The sequence below is a fragment of the Astatotilapia calliptera genome, chromosome 10 (assembly GCF_964374335.1).
Source record: "Astatotilapia calliptera chromosome 10, fAstCal68.1, whole genome shotgun sequence".
Classification (NCBI taxonomy): domain Eukaryota; kingdom Metazoa; phylum Chordata; class Actinopteri; order Cichliformes; family Cichlidae; genus Astatotilapia; species Astatotilapia calliptera.
This window is the reverse complement of record NC_137431.1, coordinates 23420578-23442558: the sequence shown is the minus strand read 5'-3', so window position 1 is coordinate 23442558 and position 21981 is coordinate 23420578. Positions and strand designations below refer to the sequence as shown.

The 21981-nt window shown below is 39.5% G+C and overlaps 2 protein-coding genes across 7 annotated transcripts in view; both read right to left on the bottom strand.

Annotated features, from left to right (window-relative positions):
* The window catches only part of sh3pxd2b (SH3 and PX domains 2B), a 33388-nt gene extending 31929 nt beyond the window's left edge, over window positions 1-1459 (bottom strand). For 3 of the 4 annotated variants that reach the window (XM_026183153.2, XM_026183155.2, XM_026183156.2), the window contains exon 1: window positions 1095-1452. In XM_026183153.2, the coding sequence (XP_026038938.1) occupies window positions 1095-1166 (72 nt within the window). In that variant the 5' untranslated portion in view covers window positions 1167-1452. Of the gene's footprint in view, window positions 1-1094 lie in introns of all 4 variants that reach the window. The other variant, XM_026183154.2, reaches the window with a different exon arrangement.
* Window positions 1460-3072: 1613 nt separating this feature from the next.
* On the bottom strand, window positions 3073-14367 carry LOC113029981 (leukocyte cell-derived chemotaxin-2). Of its 3 annotated transcripts, none has more exons than XM_080307237.1 (5): window positions 14262-14367; window positions 6788-7093; window positions 6264-6351; window positions 5789-5934; window positions 3073-3789 (listed from the first exon to the last, which is right to left on the bottom strand). In XM_080307237.1, the coding sequence occupies exons 1-5, from the start codon at window positions 14266-14268 to the stop codon at window positions 3623-3625; spliced, it is 714 nt and encodes a 237-aa protein (XP_080163363.1). In that variant the 5' UTR covers window positions 14269-14367; the 3' UTR covers window positions 3073-3622. The 3 variants fall into 3 exon arrangements, with proteins under 3 accessions (XP_080163363.1, XP_080163362.1, XP_080163364.1); XM_080307236.1 differs by lacking the exon at window positions 14262-14367 and adding an exon at window positions 13940-14110; XM_080307238.1 differs by lacking the exons at window positions 5789-5934; window positions 14262-14367 and adding an exon at window positions 13940-14105.
* Window positions 14368-21981: the final 7614 nt, after the last annotated feature.

The window sequence follows — 21981 nt, the reverse complement described above, 5'->3', positions numbered from 1 at the left end:
GTTTAAATTTGCACACCCATATGGATGCATACAAGTACACACACACACACAGTGACACAACATGTACACGGAACTAACACAAACACCTGCTAAGGCCTTGGCTGCGACTCTCTCTCTTTCTCTGGCCAACTACACCAAGTGATGTCATATGTGTGACTTTATACTAAGTGCAGGATTGCAGGCAAATACACCCACATTTAGCTCTCACTAGTCACTAATAAAAGCTCTACTGTCTATGAAAAAAAGAGGCTTTGTCCTGATGACATTCTCGTCTCCCACACAAGGTCTGGTTATTAAGAAAAGAAAATTATTCCCAAGTTCTTCGTCTTCTTTCCCTCCCTTTCGCCAACTGTTGACTGGAAAAGAAACACACAACTCTCTAAACTAAAAATATATATATTTTTAAAAATAGTAATAAAAAAAATGACAATATCTGACACAGTCATAGCCTACTTGTCATAGCCTACAATGTTAGTCATAGCCTACTTCCTGGTTACCAGTGGCAACTAGCCAGTGTGGATAGTTAGGGGACTGGGCTGACTGTATATTATGTTTCTTGGGCTCTTCCACCATTGCAGGCTTCAGTGGTAAGGTGCTGCAATGGCTACGGTCACATGCATGTGATTCTGGGAGTCACTTAAAAAAAAATGCACACTGAGAAAAGGGGTCATAGGTCACGTGAGTCGGCCACTCGAATGCTTCTTAATGATATCCTCACGTCTTTTTTAAATGAGCATTTTATTAGGTCAAAAACAATCTGAAAAACGATAACAACACAAGAGCTTTTGACTTTGGGTCACTGTACAGGTTGCTGAAATATAACAGCGTAAATCTTGATGTCGGTCGTTACTGGTCTTAAGAATAAAGATCCCAACAGATTTAAATAGTCTGAGCATGACCTGAAGTTTTCAGAAATCATATTCTAATAAAGTCTGCTTGACCGTTTCGGCTGATTTGGTCAGCTGTAATTTGACACTCTCTTTGTTTTTTACTTTTCCCAACAGGACAAAGGGGGAGACTGCGGAATATCCGCGATCTGTTGCACATTTCACGCAACAAATCACACGGTTGTGGTAATTACACAAAAGGCTTACGTAGTGTTTGTTCGGATTCCTCCGCTTCTGGACATCTTGAACAGTTACTTCTTGCACGGTGCGCCGTGGCATGATGTCCCCTTCTTTTTACGGATCCGTTGAAAAAAAAGCAGATATCCCTGTCGGGTTTTTTTTCGAGCGATCACACCCGGCTGAAAAAGTTTACACTGCGACGCTTCTTTGTCATCCGAATGGCTGGGATCGATCTGAACAAACGCCTTTTTTTCTCCCCGTAAAGCTGCCCACGTCAAAATTTCCTGTCCAACATTCAGACTCTCGCAAGCCAGAAGTTAATAATCGGTTCTTCCTTTCCCCCCCTTTCTCATGCCTTGTCCCGACCCGCTGACTGCCCCGACCAAACTCCCAGCCTATCCCAGCTCGCCTACTCCCATTTGAGCAACTGGGACGCTTCGTGGACCAACCCTCCAGCTTCAGAGCAAAACCACAGTCTGCAGGAACACTCGGGCTTCAGTCTGCACACTTAGAGCTAGATGTTAGGTTTTAATCAATATGACAGCACTCAAAAACTGCGTGCTCAAGAGCACTTAAGGAGAGCGAACTTTGCCCATTTCTCACTAAATTGGAATTCTATTTATTTCAATTCTCTGTCGCAACTTTGAATGTTCGCCTTCTTTGCGACCAACCGCTCTCCATTAGCAATATAATAACACTGATGCAATTTAAATGACAGTTAAGAGTGGATGTTGTCTCACTGTGCGTACAGCTGAGCTGCAGATGTCTGAATCAGATGGCTTGAGTCTGAGCTTACTTTTCAACTCATATGCTAACTACAAACTACATAGGACATCGTTCAGATATACAGTGCTGTGCAAAAGTCTTGAGTCAATCATCAAAGAGATAGGCACTCTTGGGATGAACCAGTGCTGTCTATATATAACACTAAACTTAGCAACCCCCCCCCCCCCCCCCCCAAAAAAAGCAGTTTTAAATTGTATTTTTAAGACACTTAGTTACTAGCAAAACATAATTTTCTTCCATTTCTTTAGTTAAATCTCTGAAAATTGCCAAAGATAACACAAAATTGAAGTGTTAGGCCTAGAAATATCTAGACTTGAGTGTCTGAAAGTTATGTCTTTAGGAAACAGGGGGGGGGAAAGAAAGAAATCCATAAAAGACCTGACACAGGTCGTGGGAAATCCATCCGGCCCTCACTTGATACATCTACTGTCTGCAGAGGTCTCACAAGAAATGATCTCAGTGGAAGGGTGAGAAAGAGCACCGGGGGAGAAAAGGCTGAGGGATGCCAAATAACACAAGAATTACTCTGAAAACCAGTGGTAGCAGGCCTTATGGCATTATGAACCTAAACTGAACACTTTTGTATGAAATCCTTGTCAGCAGGTACAGAGAAGGTGTAAAACATGGGGAGGCCATGTTTTAACTGCTCTTTGGAAATCACCAACAAGTTGTTAATGCAAAGGTAGAAACTCTTAAATGCTTGAATGAGTCATATGTTAGTGGGAAATGCCTTAACACGCACACATCAGACTTTAAAACATGAAGTGATATCCTGTGTCTCGATGTGATTATTAGTCATAAGATGATGTGATTAGTAAACTGGAAATGTGTTAATATTTATTTTTCCATCCTGGTAACACAACACTATCACTCTATGGTTTATTGTTTAGTATTTAGATTTGTACAAACTCAGAATACTTGCAGTTACGGTCAACATTTCTTTGCTGATATGTCACCAGGATGACTGCTGAGGGCCAGTGTCAGGTTTGTTTTAAAATAGCTCCATCTTTTGGTGTGCCATACTCATTACATTAGTACTGTACATGTGGAAATCTCCCCATCTGTAGATATCAGATGAATATGATGGAAGATATTGGTAATATAATTTTAAAAAATTGAATAAAGTTTGTGTTGAATAAACTTGCTATTTTTAAGATGGGGAAAATATTTGACAGCCTCATTTTTAACTTTGAAATAGAAAGCACTTCAGACAAAAGAAGAAATGAAACTTTATATTTATTCCATTGTTGAAAAATAAAGTCACGGTTATGAGTGATGGGATGTGAGATGGGACATTTTTCACAGAAAAGGAGAAGGAAAATGTTAAACATATGACTCGTAACTTTTTAGAAAACATCCTTTTGTTTGTATTCGATATAAAGTATTACAAAAAATTTAAATGGTTGTAAAAACTGAGAAATGGAGACAGACAGTTATCAAGTATAGTAACGCTGGTCATCACAAGTTTGTAGAAATGTGTTTTAAATAAGTGTTATTGTAAGAAAAACAATACAATGCATCTTTGTTAAGTTATTGTAAAAATACAGACCAACATTTTTTTATGGCTATAATAGAGAATAAGAAGAATTAACACTTACAAAAAGTGTCAGAGTAGCCAAGTAAAAGTTGCTCATAGTAAGAAATCGGAAAGCAAATAAGTCTATATAAATTCTTATTAGCATTAGGGATTTTATGTGCAGGGGCATGCACCACGTAAAAAAGACAAGGACGCATGGTGCCTCAGTTGTATAACACATGGAAATAAAGGTTTATATGAAGGGTGAAGGATCAGTACCATCACACATTTGCAGCTCCAGGTGTGATGTGATGCCAGGGAACTGTTCTTGCAGTGGCAGTAAATAGCCCAAGGCCTCTCCTTGAGTTACCGGGCCGGAGTAACGATAAGGACGGATGTTGAAGATCTTCACGCAGTGTACTAAATGGGACCAAAACAAATATAAATCAATTATTTTGTGGGCATTAATTCCTTAATATCACCCTTAAAAAAATGCTCAGACAAATCAATGACTTAAGCTAACTCAGCTGAATAAAGTGCTTATTGACTACACACCAAAGAGTTTGAGTTTACTGTTTTATAACTTGCTATCAATCACATGTAAATCATATGAAACTGATGAGGAAAATGCTCTGTATGAATGTGACGGCCTCATTTTGAGCTTGTTAACTCTAGTTATTTGTAGAGTTTGCTTCCTTAATGTTTTCCAGCAGTCTGATCCAGAAATTGAGAGCAAAATGGCTGTATTTCCAGTTTTTCTCTGTGAGGAGTATTGGATATCTGACAGATGGGTGTGGGGGATAAGAGTGTGAGTCTGGCTTTTTGATTTTATATAAGTGAGAGCATTTTTAAATCAAGTCTGTAGAATTGGGAAGCCAGTGTAGCTCTAATAAAACTAGTGCCCTCTGTTATGCATTTTAGTTACTAAGCTTGCAACAGAATTCTGATTAAGTTGCAGACCAGAAAAAAAGTGCATTGTAGTAATCCGAACTAAAAGAGATGAGTGCATGAACAAGTTTTTCGGACTGAGCAAAGGGTGGATTTTGGCAATATTCCCAAGATGGAAGAAGGTTGGCTTGGTAATAAGCTCGTGCCTGAAACTCCAAGACTTTCAACTTGTGGTTTTACCCTGTTAGCTTATTTCCCTAGTTTGGCTGAAGGATATAGCTGTGGTAAGGTGGGTTTAGCATTCACTTTATCGTTGGCATATGAATAGTTCACTTGTGCAGCTAAAATCCTCTTCCAGCGTTTACAAATGTTACAAATGCAGGCTCAAGACCCTAAAAAAAACCTTAGATCTCGCCTTTACCATCCACCTAAACAAGCCGGCTGCCAACCTAGAAACAAACAACCTAAAAGTAGTTCTACAGCAAACTCACCAACATCATTAAATCTTAAAAGCACTTAATGATCAGTGTCTCAGCATTAATGTGGGCATCACGGTGAGGTAATGTGTCTCTGTGATGTCTAATCATGTCTGTGCTTTACCCGGAGATGAAAGGAGCTGACAGTACATGTGTTCTTCTGATAATACACTTCAATTATAAGGTGAGAGGCAGAATGAGGACTAATGATGTTTACTCATCATTCCAGCACCTTATCAGCTCAGGATGGTCTCAAAACACATTACCACGCATGAGCACATATACACATACAAATAGGTATACACCGCAAAGGAATACATGGGTATTTTAGGCACATACACAGATGCATTCCCTTTTTTCTCTAATGATGGCCCTTATGGGGGGTCATTACTCATGAACAGCCTTTAGTGGGGTTTCACATAGACCCCGATCTTAGGGGCTATCAGGAGGTCAATGCAGTCTCCGCTCGCGTTTCAGCACCTTAACTAATCCCTTTAAATCATTCCTTTTCATTCTCATGCAATGCCTCTACCATAATAGCATGGCCTCGCCTTTGCCCTAGCCATGGAACTATACAGTAGATTAAAGGAATTCACAGGCAACACTACAAGGTTACAAGGATTTAATTAAACCTGGTTTATGCTTATTTTCAGTTATAAAAATATCTCAATGGACTTCTAAATTGAATTTTTTAGAAATTGAAACAGACTTGCACACCGACTTATGGCCATACTAACAACATGGGTCTTTGAATGATATTCTGGTAGGCCATTTGACTGGTCTGCCACTTTGGTTCCAACTGAAATATTTAGACAAGTACTGGATGATTTGACGTATGTTTGGGTACAGCTATTCATGCAGTCACTGATTCATCCTAATGATGTGCTAAATATCTACTGAAATAGGTCTTTATCTGGTACAGGAATCGGTAAAGACCTGCAAAGTCTTTGTCCTGTTTATTTTGATTGAGACTCACATCTACAGTTTTAAAAACACTGTAATTTTCCTTGCTTTGCTAACTTTCAGGTATTGTGCTAGCATCTTGTCCCTCTTACCATCACTGAGGAGTTTGACTCCATCAAACTGATAACCAGCTGGGTCTTTCCGACTCACTGGACCGGCCAGAGAGCCTGAAAATATTGTGTTGATGATCGAATAGTCATCACATACAAGGTCCACTGCTTTATAAAGGCCATTACCTCTGTAAAAAGACATGTGACAGAGGAGACTGGCATTAGTTTGCCATCAGAAAAGGCTAGATTCAATTAGTCATCTTAATCTGGCCAGAACAAAAATGTCTGATTAGTTATTTGGACATCATCTTTGTCTACAGAAAGTCAGCCTTCTACCCAGACAAAGCTTCACTCATCATTAATTCCAAGTGGTTTGGTAAAAATGTGCTTTGTCATTGTAGGGATCAGGCTTGGATACTATACAAAACTAGACATGGGGCAGTGTCAGCGTCTGCATGTTGCAGTATGAGTAATCCTCTGTGGGCTCTGAGATAAAGATCTGATCAGGATTAGTCACCTTTGGGAGTTAAAAGCTCCACAGCCGTACGCATCACAAGCCCTCACTCTGTTGTGGTGACCGGCACAAAGCATGCTCCAGGCTTGGACTACAGAGAGAGGTAAAATGAAATAGGTTAGATAATACTTCTCCTTCCAAAATAGGCACCATATTAAAAGCTGCAGCACTGCACGCCAAAAGGCCAAGCATAAAGACGATATTTTTAAAAATATGTTTTAACATCCACTGACTGTGACTCATGCTCTATTCATGTGGAAATAAGGCCAATTACAGCAGAAAGGCACTATTCAAATGTCATTTACTGATGTCTTCTCCATCAGTTTTGTGTTACCCACACATACAGCCTCACTCCCACAATAACGTTTTCATGAGTCAGACTTGAAAAAAACTCTGCAAATCCATTTTAATTCCTTCTTGGCAGAAAAAAAGAATGAGCTGTGTGTTTGTGACCATCTGAAGAAGTTTGCAGGAGGTTTGTGTTATTGTAACATTTCGATATGGGCAGATGCATATTTCTATCATACCTGGCATGCAGCACTGGCGCGTCTTGGCCCCTGAACACTTGTCTTTGAGGTATCGGTCTTGGCAGATGTAACGGACTGGCTGGCAGATGCCTCCCAATCTAGTGCAGCTGATGTCACTTCTAGGTCCCATGAACACTCTCTTGCTTCCTGATTTGACTTTCTTTCCTGGAGTCACAGCCTTTGGCCTCCTGTCATTAGAACTTGTGAAATTTCCCTTCACCTTGAGTCTGCTGCTGTTCTTGTCAGGGCTTTGAATTTGTTCCTTTTTTCTCTCTCCATGTTCTAAAGCGCCACTTAACACCACATCTTGGGAGAGATGAAATGAAATGAGAGTTAGAGTTAAGAGTGTAATGGAGAAAGGATTAAAAAAGAGAATGGCTAGAAAATTTCCAGGTTGAAGGATTAAATCAAACTTTTCTGAGACTGATATTTGGAATGAGTTATGCAGTATTTGGAATATGAAGCAGCAGATTTTCTTTCTGTTCAGTTAATACCACTTACAGTCTGTGAAAAAGTATATGCTCCCTTCCTGATTTCTACTTTTTTTTTTTTTTGCATTTTTGCTACATCCATTTGCATCTGCTTATCCAATTCAGAGTTGCTCAAAACTCATAATTGCAATATAGACCGGGGCTGCAAAGTATCTCAAGCTGGAGTCCACGGTGTCACCAAAACTGCCTAAAGTATGCCTCACCTCCAAATCTCTCTCCTCAGTCTGAACCACCTAACCTATAATCTGTTCCTGAAGTGTACCATGATTTAGCAGAAGTGTTCGGAAACGATCCAGCTTTCTTTCTCCCTCCTCACCATCCTTTTGATTGTTTTACAGATTTACTTCCAGAAGCCTCACTGCCCACTAGTTGACTCTACAGTTTAACTAAACTAGAATGTGAAGCAATGGAAAAGTACATCATGGACTCTCTTGTAGATGGAAGTATTCATCCGTCTTCTTCTCCTTTTGGCGCATGCTTCCTCTTTGTCGAGAAGAAAGAGAAAACTCTCCATTCTTGCATTGATTTCAGAGATTTGCACAAAATAAGTACCATTACTGCTCCTTTTATCTGCCTTTGAACTCCTGCAGTGGGCTACAGTTTTTTTTTCCAAGCTGGATCTCCATAATGCATAACATCTGTTGTCAGTGTTGGGGAGTAACGGAATACATGTACCGCCGTTAAGTATTTAGAATACAAAATATGAGTAACTGTATTCCGTTACAGTTACCGTTTAAAAAGGTGGTATTCAGAATACAGTTACTTTGTTGAAATAAATGGATTACACTGCGGTACTTTCCTGTTTCATTTTGTCGCGGGTCAGGACTGTTTGGGTTTTGTTTGACAGCTACGTTCTTTCGTTCCAGGCGGCAGCGTTACGGTTGCCATGGTTACAGGGCGACGCTCTCTCTCTCTTTCTGCGACTGTGTTTCCTGGGTGAGAGAGCGCCTTTTCGTTGTTGTTGTTGTGCTAAGCTAACAAGCAGAATGCTACAAGCATAGCTCTAAAGAATGTAGCATCATGGGCAGTATAGTCCGTGTTGCAGGGAGAATGGACTGCCATACACGTTATGTGTCTGTGAGCGCGAGGAGGGAGAAAAAGGCGAGTGGAAAGGTACGAGTTGTCGTCGAGGAAAAACGGGAGCTGGAAGCATGTAAATATAATAATAACCACTTCAGCCAAGAAGAGTGCCTGACGAGCCCAGTTGTAAGTAAGCTATTAAGACTCGACTGTACACCGTGTTCGTGTTTTCCTCCGAAAACAATAAGTTCCGTTGGAGCAGTCTTTCAACGCCTCTCTCTGTCTCTCGCAAGAAAAATTGACCCACACAACAAAGTAAAGCTATTTTTCGGCTATGAGCCGACAGGGACCCCGCCGTATTAGTCAGAGGTCCCTTTACTACAGTTCGGAGTCGCGGACCTTCAGTAATAGTAATAAATCACACAGCAATAGTACATTCACGTTGTTGTAAAAAGCACGATAATATATTAAGTAATCCAAAGTATTCAGAATACGTTACTCTCATTGAGTAACGTAACGGAATACGTTACAGAATACATTTTGGGGCATGTATTCTGTATTCTGTAACGGAATACATTTTAAAAGTAACCTTCCCAACACTGTCTGTTGTGCATTAAGGAAAACAGCCTTCAGTACTCACCTGTGACACTTCTTATACCTGGTAATGCCCTTTGGTCTTACCAATGGTCCTACTGTTTTCCAAATGCTTGTCAATGACATTCTCTGTGACTTTCTGAAATGTGATTTTCTTTGTTTTATTCTTGTTTACCTGGATGACAATTTGATTTTTAAAGTCCATCTCAGAACACTGTAAGTCCAGCAGCTCCTCCAATGCCTTCTGGAGAAGCTGTATGTTAATGGAGAGAAGAGCTCTAATGCTTTTTGAATGTTGCCACTCTATCCATGACCTAAGGAAAACCTCCTTGTCTATTACTGACTTCTCCAAAGTTTGCCTTCCAGTGAAACTCTTTGCCATGGCCTTGTTCTTATTCAACCAGACCCATCTCAGCAGTTCATTGTGGAAGTGGACGCGTCAGATTCTGAGGTAGGAGTTGTCTTATTTCAACAGAAAAATGGCAAAATTCACTCAGTGCATTGTTGGCGCCCATGAACTGCTGGCCATCAAGTTAGTCCTCAAAGAACGGAGACACTGGATGGAGCAAGCTGAGCATCTCTTTGTTGTATTTACCGACCATGACAACCCCCATTACCTTCAGACCACCAAACATCTAAACTTTTGCTTTTTACCAGATTCAGCCTAACCATCACTTACAGACCTGGCTCCCATAATTTAAAGCCTGACACAATGTCCCATTAATTCTCCACCTCTGATTCCACCTCAGAGAATAAAACCATCCTTCCACTTATTTGCATCATCAGTTCCTTGGCTTGGGAAATAAAGTCTCTCTTAGGGAATGCTTAGCGGGAAATAAGTCCTCCAGCTCCCCACCTTCCCCTCTTCTTCAGACTCCCATTCACCCTCGGTCCCACCTGTAGTCCCATCTGACTACTGCCCAGATTAAATCCACAATGTCTTTCACATCACTTCACAGCTCAAACCTGTTCGGTCCAATCCACTGTTTTGTACCTTTGTCTAATATTAAAATTTGCTTGATGATACGAAACACATAAGAGTGACAACTATGGCAAAAAAAGAAGAAATCATGAAGGGGGATAAATACTTTTTCACTGGACTGTTTATTTATATTACAACTAGATTTAGATATTAGGGATACCAGTTACATTCTGTCATACTTCACATAGATGTTTGCTTCAAAATGACCCCACAAAAAAACACTATTTTAAAAGGATCACCTTCAAAATTGCAGTTTTTAGGTATTAAGGGAAAAACTTTTCTTGCATTTTCTTGATTAGTTAATAAAGTCACCAAGTAAGTCTTAACACACTGTAGGACGCCTTTTTTCAGGGTTGAATGGTGTTACTTGTCTATATAGACAGACAGAGTCATAGTTCAGTTATTCATAGTATGTTTAATTCTGACAGCATACTAATTATCCTGCCCAGGCATGAGTCTTTGATCTTCATTAACCTCAGAAGCACATAAAATATTTCAATCACACTGCCCTGGCACAAGAACACACATTGGGCTCAGTGATTGAAAGAAGCTGCTTATCACTAGAAGGCCTTAATGAGTGGGCAGAATGGTTGTGGCTGTGGCATGGAAAAGCAATTTTCCTCAGCATGTGAACTAAATTAGAAAAGACCAAATTTTTTTGACATGTGCAAGTGTGCCTTTTGCCTCAGCAAAATTAGATAGCATTAAAGGTTTGCTGCAGTTTTACTAAATGTTTGTTTATGTATTGCCAGGCTTCTACTACATTTTAAAGCAGCTGCAGTGTTAGGCTGTTAACAGTTAAGGTACTAACAGTTAACCTGAAGAGATGAACACATGCAAAGACAGACACAGCACTGATTGGCAAGCACATTTCCATTAACTCCACTTGACTGGATACCTCTCATGGAACTGCAGGGTTGTGTCCACTGTGGTGCACGAATCATTTTCATCTCAGTAGAAAGATGGCTGTCTCATTTTCATGTCGCTCAGCAATCCCCCAGAGTTACTGTGCCTTAAGCTTTTTAGTTAGATGCAATGATGTAATGTTGCATTAAGCACTCAGTCATGCTTTAAATGTGTCATCCACTTGCGCCAACTCATAGTCTCTCTGGCAATGGGCTCGAACCCCCCAAGGTTCATGTTTACAGGAGTTTACAGTCTCCTAATAGGGCTCAGTTCATGGTAATTTGCAGGGCCAAGCAGATGTTTATGCACCATTTATTGTTTCCATAATGGGAATCTTATTACACTGCTGAATGAAAATTTGTGTCCTATGTACCCTAATGCATACTTTTAGCATGTGGATTCAAGTATTTTGTGGGAATGCACGTGTCCATTTCTGTATGATCTACTTAATACAATTACTATTTTTCTGCACTGACTGACTCTTTTAATCTTACCCAGTGGGTAAATGAACCTACTCATGTTAAGGGTCACACCCTTGATCTGGTTTTTTCATTTAACGTGGATATATGCATTAAGGAAATTAGAAATACTGGACTTTCTGATCATTCCCCGGTCATCTTTGACGTTGACCTGGGTATCACTGACCCTTACTTGGAGGTTCCTCTCCATCCTACTCGGACTATTAACGCTGATACTGTGGTCAACTTCTCTACATCTTTTGTTAATTCTTCATTTAATATGTCGGACTGTTTTATCCCACACACACTTGAGAATTTTACCAATACTTTTTTAACTACATGTTCCTCGATTCTTAACACTATTGCACCTATCAAACACAAACGCCCCAGAACCTACTCGCAATGCTGGTTAAACGACTCTGTCCGTGTTCTACGGCGTTTGTGCAGGCGCGATGAGAGGAGGTGGAGGAATGATAGACTCCGTCATCATATGACATTTTACGTATTAGCCGCTCGAAATTCCAATCTGCTGCCAGAATGGCTAAAGCAGCCTTCTTCGCTAAGATTATTACTTCTAATGGTGACAATCCTCGCATCCTATTTAAAATTTTTAACTCAGTGGTGAATCCTCGTCCCTCAATGCCACTCTCGTGCTCCCCAGGTCTCTGTGAAAAATTTTCAAACTACTTTCTAGATAAAGTTTTATCTCTTAGATCTACGCTTCCTTTGGTGGCTGACAGTATGTCTAATCCTGACTGTTCTGCTGCCTTACATCAATTTGAATTAATTTCACTTCCTACTCTGAAGCGTATAACTGAGAAACTAAACAATACTAATTGTGTACATGATGTTCTTCCATCTCGTATAGTCAAGGATTGTTTTAATGTAATTGGACCCTGTCTATTGTCTATATTGAACCTCTCCTTGCTTTCTGGTTATGTACCTTCAGTTCTTAAACATGCTTTTATTCAACCCGTTTTAAAGAAAAATAACCTGGATCATAGTGATTTTGCCAACTATAGACCGATTTCCAAGCTTCCTTTCTTGGCTAAAATCCTTGAGAAGGTGGTTCTACTTCAACTGCAGACCTACCTGGACGAGAATAATATAAATGATAAATTCCAATCAGCCTTTAAACAACATCATAGCACTGAATCAGCGCTGCTTCGTGTTTTTAATGATCTTTTACTTATGGCTGATAATGGTCGTCCTTCTGTTTTAGTTCTATTGGATCTTTCATCTGCATTTGATATGGTTGACCATAACATCCTAGTCGCAAGATTAGAGCACTCTGTTGGCATAAAGGGCACTGCCTTGGACTGGTTCAAATCTTACCTCTCCAATCGGCTTTCTTCGGTACATCTGGCCTCATCTTCCTCTTCCCCTGTACCTGTTTGCTGTGGTGTCCCCCAGGGTTCTGTGTTAGGCCCGACCCTTTTCTCACTGTATATGCTTCCTTTAAGCGCTATCTTTGAGAAATACCACATTGCTTTTCACTATTATGCGGATGACATCCAGATTTATTTTGAGTTACATGATGATCTCGCTTTATCTTTAAATAACTTTCGTGAGTGCATGAGTGAGGTCAAGAAATGGCTGTTGGCAAATACTCTTATTCTCAATGAAAAAAAGACTGAAATCATGATTTTTGGCAGTAATGCCCTTCGCGCCAAACTTCAAGATGCCTTTGGCTTTCTTACTAGTTCTTTCTCTGATACTGTCAGGAATCTGGGTGTCTTGTTTGACAGCTCCTTTAAACTTGATAAACAGGTGTCTGCTGTTGTCAGATCTAGTTTTTATCAGCTTCGTCTCATCTCCAGGGCCAGACACTATATCCCGTATAATGACTTAGAAAAGCTCATTCATGCTTTTGTAACGTCAAGACTAGATTACTGTAACTCACTCTATTCTGGTCTCCATGTTACCCTTCTACATAGATTACAGACAGTTCAGAATGCTGCGGCACGTATTCTAACTAAAACCAAGAAGTTTGACCATATTACTCCGGTTCTTGCTGAGCTGCATTGGCTGCCTATCAAATACCATATTCAATTTAAAATTTTGCTGCTTACTTTTAAAATTATCAATAATACTGCACCAACCTATCTTAAGGAACTTTTAAACCCTTATGTCCCTGCCAGGGCTTTAAGGTCATCCTCGCAGTTATTGTTAGTTCAGCCCAGATCTCGGTTGAAATCTAGAGGTGATCGATCGTTTGCCTTTGCTGCACCTGAGTTATGGAACAGCCTCCCGATTGGCATTCGGGAGTCTGATTCTATTTTTTCTTTTAAAGCACGCCTTAAAACTTATCTTTTTGAACTTGCCTTTTCTACCCGTTAAATGCTGACTGTTAACTGCGACCTATTGCATTAACTTTTTACTATTCCTTTATTCTTGGTGTTCTCTATCATGCGGCACTGGGTCTGCTATAATCTATGTGCTGCAGTCCATTTTATTAGTGGCTTTCTACTGTGAACATTGTCTGCTGTTCTTATTATATTTGATATTAATGCTCTTAACTGTATTATTTTATTGTTTTTTTGTAAAGCACTTTGGTATGCCTAGGCTTTTAATGTGCTCTATAAATAAAGGTTGTTGTTGTTGTTGTAATATATCCCAGACATATTCCATACACTATGATGCACGCTAGAATAGTGTGCATTTTGCAGGTGGCAATTTTATACGAAAGTGACTTACGTACAGCATAATAAGAGCGCAGATATGACACAGATCCTAAACAGTCTTCCCATCATCAGGTCAGAAAAAAAAAACTCTGTAGAATGATGAATGAACAACAGAAAATGTTTTTAATCTAATCAAACAAGTGTCCGATAAATGTAATCTTTGTATCAATATCAACTATCTGGCTAAATCCTTCAATAAAAAAAGTTAAAAATATAGCTTGGGTTTTGGTTTTTTAAAAATATAATACTAGGAAATCTGTCTCAAATCTCAAAGGAACACACGGAAATGATGGAATAATACTGAGACTTTTTAGAGATAGAAAATTGAACTAGACTTACCAGTCATGTGCAGATGCTGAAGAGTGGCTCCCAGCTCAGTGGGAAGGAACACAAAGAAGGGACTGTTGGAAAACCAGCCTGCTGTGGAAGCTACACGCCTGAGCCACAGGACATCCCCCAACTGTCAATATTGACATTGGCTGCTAGAAAGCATACCCTTTTACTGGCTCAAAAAGCTCAAGTTTACTTACTTTCTACTGCTACACTAAAAGCTAAAGATTAGGACACACACACACACACACACACACACACACACACACACACACACACACACACACACACACACACACAGCTTGGCTTCAGTAAACATTAAATCTACTTGAGAACTTTTAGTTAAAAACTCGTTTTATGTATTAGACAGTAAATAGTAACTTGGGAAAAGCACCAGCTGTTATGGCTAATCTAAATATACAACAGGTGATATAACAATGAAATGCTTATAATATTTAAAAAATGTTGTTTTAAAGTTCTTTTTATTGTCTCCAAGAAATAAAGTTTATACTGTTTTGCCAATTTCACAGTAGTGGGAACAACCGCTGGCACTATTAGGTTATGCATAGTTGCACTGAACTCTGACTCCTAGCATGGCTCCAATTACACCCCTCCAATAAACTCATTAGTATATGTGGTGCAGTCAGCAGGTGCTTGACTGTTGTGTCAAGCTTAATGAGACAACAACAACGAAGAAAAAAGAAAAAAAGGAGAAAGAAAAATTATTATATTCATACCGTGAGACTGGCATCTTTCATTGCATAATTTGCCTCCGCGAGGCAATGGAAGTTAATCAATGATGAATTTCTTCCTCTCCCTCCGGGAGAGTGAAAAAGACGTACATGGATGAATGATGGATGGATAAACACGTGAATGTAGGCTATTTTAGACATTGCTTTGTGCAGAATAGAGAATGGGAAAGCCAGAGATGAGAAAAAAGGGTTTAATTGAGGTTACACACATTGTATTCTAGCCAAAGAAAGGAGCTAAGTGTTCTGTCTTGAGTAACTGGGAATGCCCAAAATGTGGTTACTGCACTTACAAAAACGAATAAAAGCCCTCAGAATAGGCCTTGCTGTGATGAATTTAGAGTTGATTCATAATAAATAATTAGTAATTGAGTTAACAGATGTACAACTCAAACATCTGTTTAAATGAGTCACAGAGATAAATGTGTGGTTCTTTTGTTGCAGCAACCAATCAAAATTAATTTCAAAAATGAAGGGCTATATCTCTGTATGTACGTCCAAGTGTATTTTTCTCTACTGATGTATTGTGGTCAGCTGGTTGCTCTCTCTGAATTTACAATTTACTGAGAGCAGAGGAATGGATTCAATAGCAGCCGGTAAAGAGTTGAGCCTTTTGCAGCCAGACAGCTTTGATAATCAAATATCTGGGCAGAGGATTACACTGATAGACCATATGGCTTGGAATTTGAAAAAGAAGAGAGGGAATTAGGGAGACTAATAAAAGACAAGGGAACAGAAAACGAGAGAATAATTAGAGCTGAAGTGGTAGTGCTCAAGACTGAGCGAGTGAGGGAGGGAACAAGTGAAAAAAAACACAGGGAAGTGAGAGAAATAGCAAAGACAGTCGACTGGGCAAATAGAAAATGAGAATGAAGCAGCAGAAATTCCAGCTAGCCTATCTGCATCTCAAACATGAAAGAAAGGCTGGTGTTGACTCAGTGAAAACCCTTTGATAAACATGGCTGCTTAAATAAAAACATGTATCACATTCTTCAAACTCCTGGGAGGACAGAACTGACATTTCACTCCTGCTTCTCTGTCAGTTAGTTCTGGCATTTCAAGGAGACAGAGAAGAGATGCCACAAGTGTTTCCTAGCAACAGTTCGCTGCAAAACCCTTCTCCTCCTCCTCCTCCCACCTTCTCTCCTCCGCTCGCCTCCCCCTAGAACTCCCTCCATCCCTGAGATACGAGTTGCAGCAATGCAGCACTTGCTTTAGACCTGAAATACATTCTAATTCTCCTGACCCTCCCTCCCTCTCCCTCCAGTTCCCTTCAGCACGCTGCCAGGCCTGCATCAAATGACATTCAGGCCGCTGTCATCTGTAAAGAAAAAGCATACAGCCAGGCTATTCCCTGTGAAGGTTGAAGGCACTGCAACTGAGAAGTGTTGGCAGACAAAGTACTAAAAGAATGCAGCAATATTTTACCTTTTACACGGTGAGCGGTTAATGTGCATGAGCCTGACTCTTACTCTTTCATTTGATTTCTTTAGCACCTCTTTGCTGCTTAGGTAGAAAGAACATCTCACAAAAGCAGGCTTGTGAAAAGACTCTGTGGTCTGTTTATGGCCTGGAACAGCTTTGAGGGTCTAAATCAGCTTTTGCAACACAGCGGCCCAGTCACACCAACTTGGCTCTGTCGATTTGTAAACATATTCATGGGACTTGGGGAGCGGGTATTTAGCCAGCCTGAGCAGACAAACAGAGCGCTGTAGGGTGTGGGATAAACTTGATGGTGCTGGTGGCAGCAGACAGGGGGCACCAAAGTCTTAATAATTTGTTCTATTAAAAGCATTTCCTATGTTTGAAAGGGCATTGAACTGAAGTCTGCCCATATCTGTAGGGAACAAACCAACAGCATTTAGCCAGACAGGACATTTCAGCATATACAGATGTCCATCTATGTTTTTCATCTGTCTTGTGAATTTTCACAAGCCGTAACAAGCAGTGAGACAATGGAGCAAGAGACTGAATGTGACTGAAATCTTAAGCCTCGGCTACCTCAAAGGTGCGTCCTTACATCATATGGTTGCAGTGTTATTCTACAAATGTAATCATATAATGCGGTGTATGCACAGAGCCTGTGGGACACTACACTACACCATATGGTTGCAAAAATCTTATCAAAGTACAGTGGAAGGAGCCATAGACTCTTTAAAAACTCACCAGCGTCTGTCTGTCTCTTTATTTTCTAATGAAGCTGTCTGGTGAAGTAAAAATTTACCAAAAGGTAGCCATGTAGTAGCACTTGTGCTGAAACAAATAGTCAGTTGACACCTAAATTTACTTCATGTTGCTTCAAAACCTTCATTCTCAGAGAACTAACACAGCCCGTGACACAGCAAATAAAAGATGTGAAGGACAGAAAAGTTGAAGTCACAGATGACAAAGTAAAACTAGCTCACTGGCGAGGAAGGGAAAGCTCAAAGGCTCAGACTGGAGCCTTTGAACTGTGCATGAGTGGACACAACAACAGAATGTGATAGGCCAAGAGGATGGACGTCTCACAGGCCACGTCCAGCGACGTATGCATCAAGACAAGGTTCTGTGATTGATAGATCATTGCGGAGGAGGGAGAGAATATCAGGCACAGCAAGAAAGATGTCTGAATCACATCCCTTTGCTTTGATCGGGAAGAAGGCAAAGGTAGGCAGCACAAGATGGGGCCGAGTAGGAAAAAAATGAATGAAGAGAGAGCAAAAAAAACCTGGAAGTCAGTCTCTCATTATCTGATCCCAGCTGGGGACTAAAAAAAGGAGAGATTTCTTAGAGAGAGTTAATCAAACTCTCTCTAAGAAATCTCTCCTTTTATATAAAACTTTCCAAGACTTGCACCGGCTGAAAACAGCCATGCAGGAAGAGCAATCACACAACCCTCACAAATTTCGTGTTCGGCACTTAGCAGTACTTAGAAATTCTATTTCAAAAAGAAATTGAGAAACATATTGTGTTTATGAGAAAGCAGATCCCAGGTGTTAAATGTGGCAGACACAGACAGAGAAGCCACTGGGTCGATTAGCCTGCTCTGTGAGGTTGCATTGATGAGCAGACAGCCCAGATAACCCTTATTTTCACGTCCAATATTGTTGTTCCAAACTTGCATAGGTGAAATTGATTTGTGTAAGTGAGGACAATACATTTCAAGTAAGTTCCTATCTAATGCCTGCTCTCATCTAAACAACATCTCACTTGAAGTCTGTTCATTAAGAGGTACCTAATTACGCCCACATTATCTATAATTACAGTATTTTTACATCACGCTTCCAAGATAAAACTCCTTTAATGTAGCTTCAGTGTATAATTAGCATTAGTAGGCTCCTACTGCACACATAATTAGAGAGAAATTGATACTAATACACCTGTGTAACAGGGCAAAGGGAAAAAAAGTACTATTGTATCCCCAAGTTGCAACATAAACCATTTCACAGATATGATGGTTGCAAGACAATGTGTGTCTGTGAATATTATACACTGAAACCCTGTTGGGATAATACTCTGTTTTAAAAGAGAGATGTGATATTAAGAAAGCCGTCCCATCATGTATCAGTGAAAAACAAAAAATCTATGGAAAAATGTGTTGTTGGGCTCATGCAGTAAATGCTTAAAGAGATGCAGGTGGAGTGACATAAACCTGCAAAAGGCTTTGTTTTATTTGGGTCTACCTGCCCATGATGTTCAGTTTGCAGCTGAAATAGAATATCTCATCTTGATGAGCAAGGTGAGGAGATGTATTTTAAGCAGCTTCAAGAACCACGAGAAAGAAGAGTGATTATTATGAATCTATAGCTACAACTGAGTAAAGCTAACTGATGTGCTATTTTTATCCAGCTGCTAAAGTCTATAGAAGAGCAGTGGCTTACAGTATGTGTTAGCGGGATTGGTTCATTATTGGTTTTGTCTTTTTGCTGAATAAGTAAATAACTGAAACCAGCTGATGCCTTTTATTTTATTTGTAATAGATGTGTGTATAAATGTTTGATTTTAGGGGCTCGTGGTTACATTCAAGAACTGGTGAATTTCTTTCTTTTTTTCATGGTGGCCCCATCAAATTTTCTCAGGCTGTAGTTGCTTCTGTAGCGATATAGGACAGAGAGGGACAGAAACTGCATTTTGCATAGTTACCTGTTGGTCTCTTTTGACTCGGCTATCCATGATCTCAGAAAAAAACTTGTCAGCTCCTTCCTCTGTCACATTTTTCTGTTTGCTGCAGGGATATTCATATTAAATACTTTCCCCCCCAGAAGATGGCAGTAATAATCCACCAGACTAGGCCACTGAGGCAGGCAGGAAGCACGTTGCAAAAGCAAGAATCTCATAGGTTAATTACATAGCACTCTCATGCCAGGGAACGTGATCATTCAAACAGTATCTAACTTGATAGAAGCACAGAAAGAGATCGGGAGAGAGAGATAAACAGAAAATGTGTGCAAGAGAGAGAGAACCTAAACAGAGAAAAAAAAGAAAACTTTTGTGTTGCTTGCTAATAATCACCTTGGCTTGATTTGTTGTTACAGTTTTCAGTGCCTCTTTTTCCTCTTGTCACTGTCCACATAATTACAAACAAGGACTGGGAAAGCTGGTGGGTCAATTTAGACAAACGTACTGGCTTATCTTGAAGGAGGTTAAGTAGTAAGTCAGATGAAATGTTCACAATCACAATGTTTACACACATAAACACAGCACGGAGTTGTATCTAATCAGAGTCGCCACGTGACGGGATTGTGTAGCACTTCATGAGAACAGAGAGCGTCATGCTATAAATAAATGAATAAAGTAAATGAAGGAGTAAATGTTTAATGTTGTAAGCCTGAAGAATATCCAAGAAAACATTCAAAGGAACATCTAACAGTTTATTCTAATGTCAAACTTCCACCTGCTGCATCACAGCTCTAGATTGGTCATTGTTTTAAATATATTGAAAAGTCCATTGAGAGTCAGCAGACAAATCAATAGACTGTGGTAAAAATAAGATTTCCATAATCACTTTAAGGCTTTCAGGGAATTTCCATGCTTAACAGTAGCAGGCTGATAACACAAATTTAAACAACCGAAGTCACACATTAACTCAAAAAGATATAAAAAGAAAAGACCGAGATCTTGAATTTGCCTACCAGTACTTCAACTGAAATTGCTTCTCCCGAAGTTATTTTTTTCTGCTATTTTTCAAACGCGTTTATTTAATTTTTCAACCTAATGATGGCTTTCTTCACATACGTCGTCATCTCTTTGGAGAATGTTCAATTACTTTTGAGTTTCATGAGGGACTATACATAAAGATGAATTGAATTCCTGCAAATGTGATACTTTTGCAAAACATATTTCCATCACTCATGAGAATTAAATGGTGTAGATTCAGTTATTACGCCGCCATATGCTCTTGTGGTGGTGGGGAAGGTTTTTGTTGGTGGTTGGCATATGCAATGTGCACTTTGCACTTGTTTGCAGGCATCTTTCTGTTTAATTATGCTACATGGCTGTATGGCTGCTCATAATTAAACAGAAGCAATAAGGAAAAGTGAGGATGATAGCTATTGGAGAGAGCAAGGCTACAATTGCTTAAAAAGGACCTAAAAACTATAATCATTGGCTGGAGGCATGACCATTATTAACACAAGTAGTGTCCCCACAGCCAGATAGTTTAAAGAATGCAGGAATGCACAGGGGTACCTTTTAGCACAGAAAGCATTGACCAAATTGTTGAAGAAGCTCAGTATGTGTGGGAGACCCATTTATACTATACTCCCACGGTGGCAGTGTTCTTTTCTTATCCCCATTTCCTGATGAAAATTGCATTTTGCCACTCGAATAAAAATGGTTTGAATATTTTTCACAAACGGACACTGGGGAAAAAACCCCTACAGAATCTTCTAATAAAAGTGGTATAGCGATTTAGTTTTGGGGATATATGCTGCCTCACATTTTGAGTAAAGTGCAACTAAACAGCTAAAACATGCAAAGTTTAGCTATATTTACAGATTGATTAACTATTCATATGTCATAGCTTAAGATTCAGAGATTCAGATTTCTGTTATTATCAGTCAATTCAATGCATTTGCAGTATGGTCTAGGTAAGTGGTGACCCAGACCATAATAAGAATCTGAGTTTTCAACTACAGATCTATTTAGTACATATGAAACTGTAGCCAACGTTAACAAATAGATGATTAATCTTTAATTAATGTTTCTAGAGAAAACCATCGACTATTGCACAATAACATGTCCTGTTTTACCTAAGACATGGAAACATAACCATAATGATCCATGAAAATAAACATAAACGTGGCAGGTAAAGTTTCACATCTGTCACACTGAAAACTAATCTAAAAAAATACAGGCCAGATCTGTTTATCAATCAATTTAATACATGATCAACAGAACCTGTTCAAACTAATCCTGTTTTGGATTAGTTTAGGAAAGGTTATTTAATTTCATGGTGAAATAATAACATTTTTATAATTTTCAAGTGTCAAAATGGGTAAAATTTGACCCCAACAATAAGGTAACAGTCATTCGTGTTCATTCGTAATTGCAAATCATAGGAGCACCAATGCCCAGAAGCTACTGTGTTGATCTTGGAAATAATTTTGATTATATAATTAAGATATTTTTGTAGTAGTGACTCACTCTTAATATAGTTTAGCCAGACAGCTTTATTTGTATCTGTATTTTATTTTTATTATTTTGCCATAGTTACACTGTGAAATTAAGAGAGACAGGAATGTGGAGAATAGGGGAACACAGTGGTGAACACACCCAACTTTACTCATGTGTAGATGGTCATCGACACCCTCTACCCTCATGGTGTCGGAACATCCCAGTGCACCCACTGCACAATAATCAAACCACTGCTGTGGTTAAAAACTATTACTAAAAATACTTATTTGGGGAGGGTTAGCTTTAAATAGTTACTGTCAGACTAAGCATGTCACAAAACATCCTATAATCTTATATCTATGCAGAGAGGGTCTTGTGACTGGGAC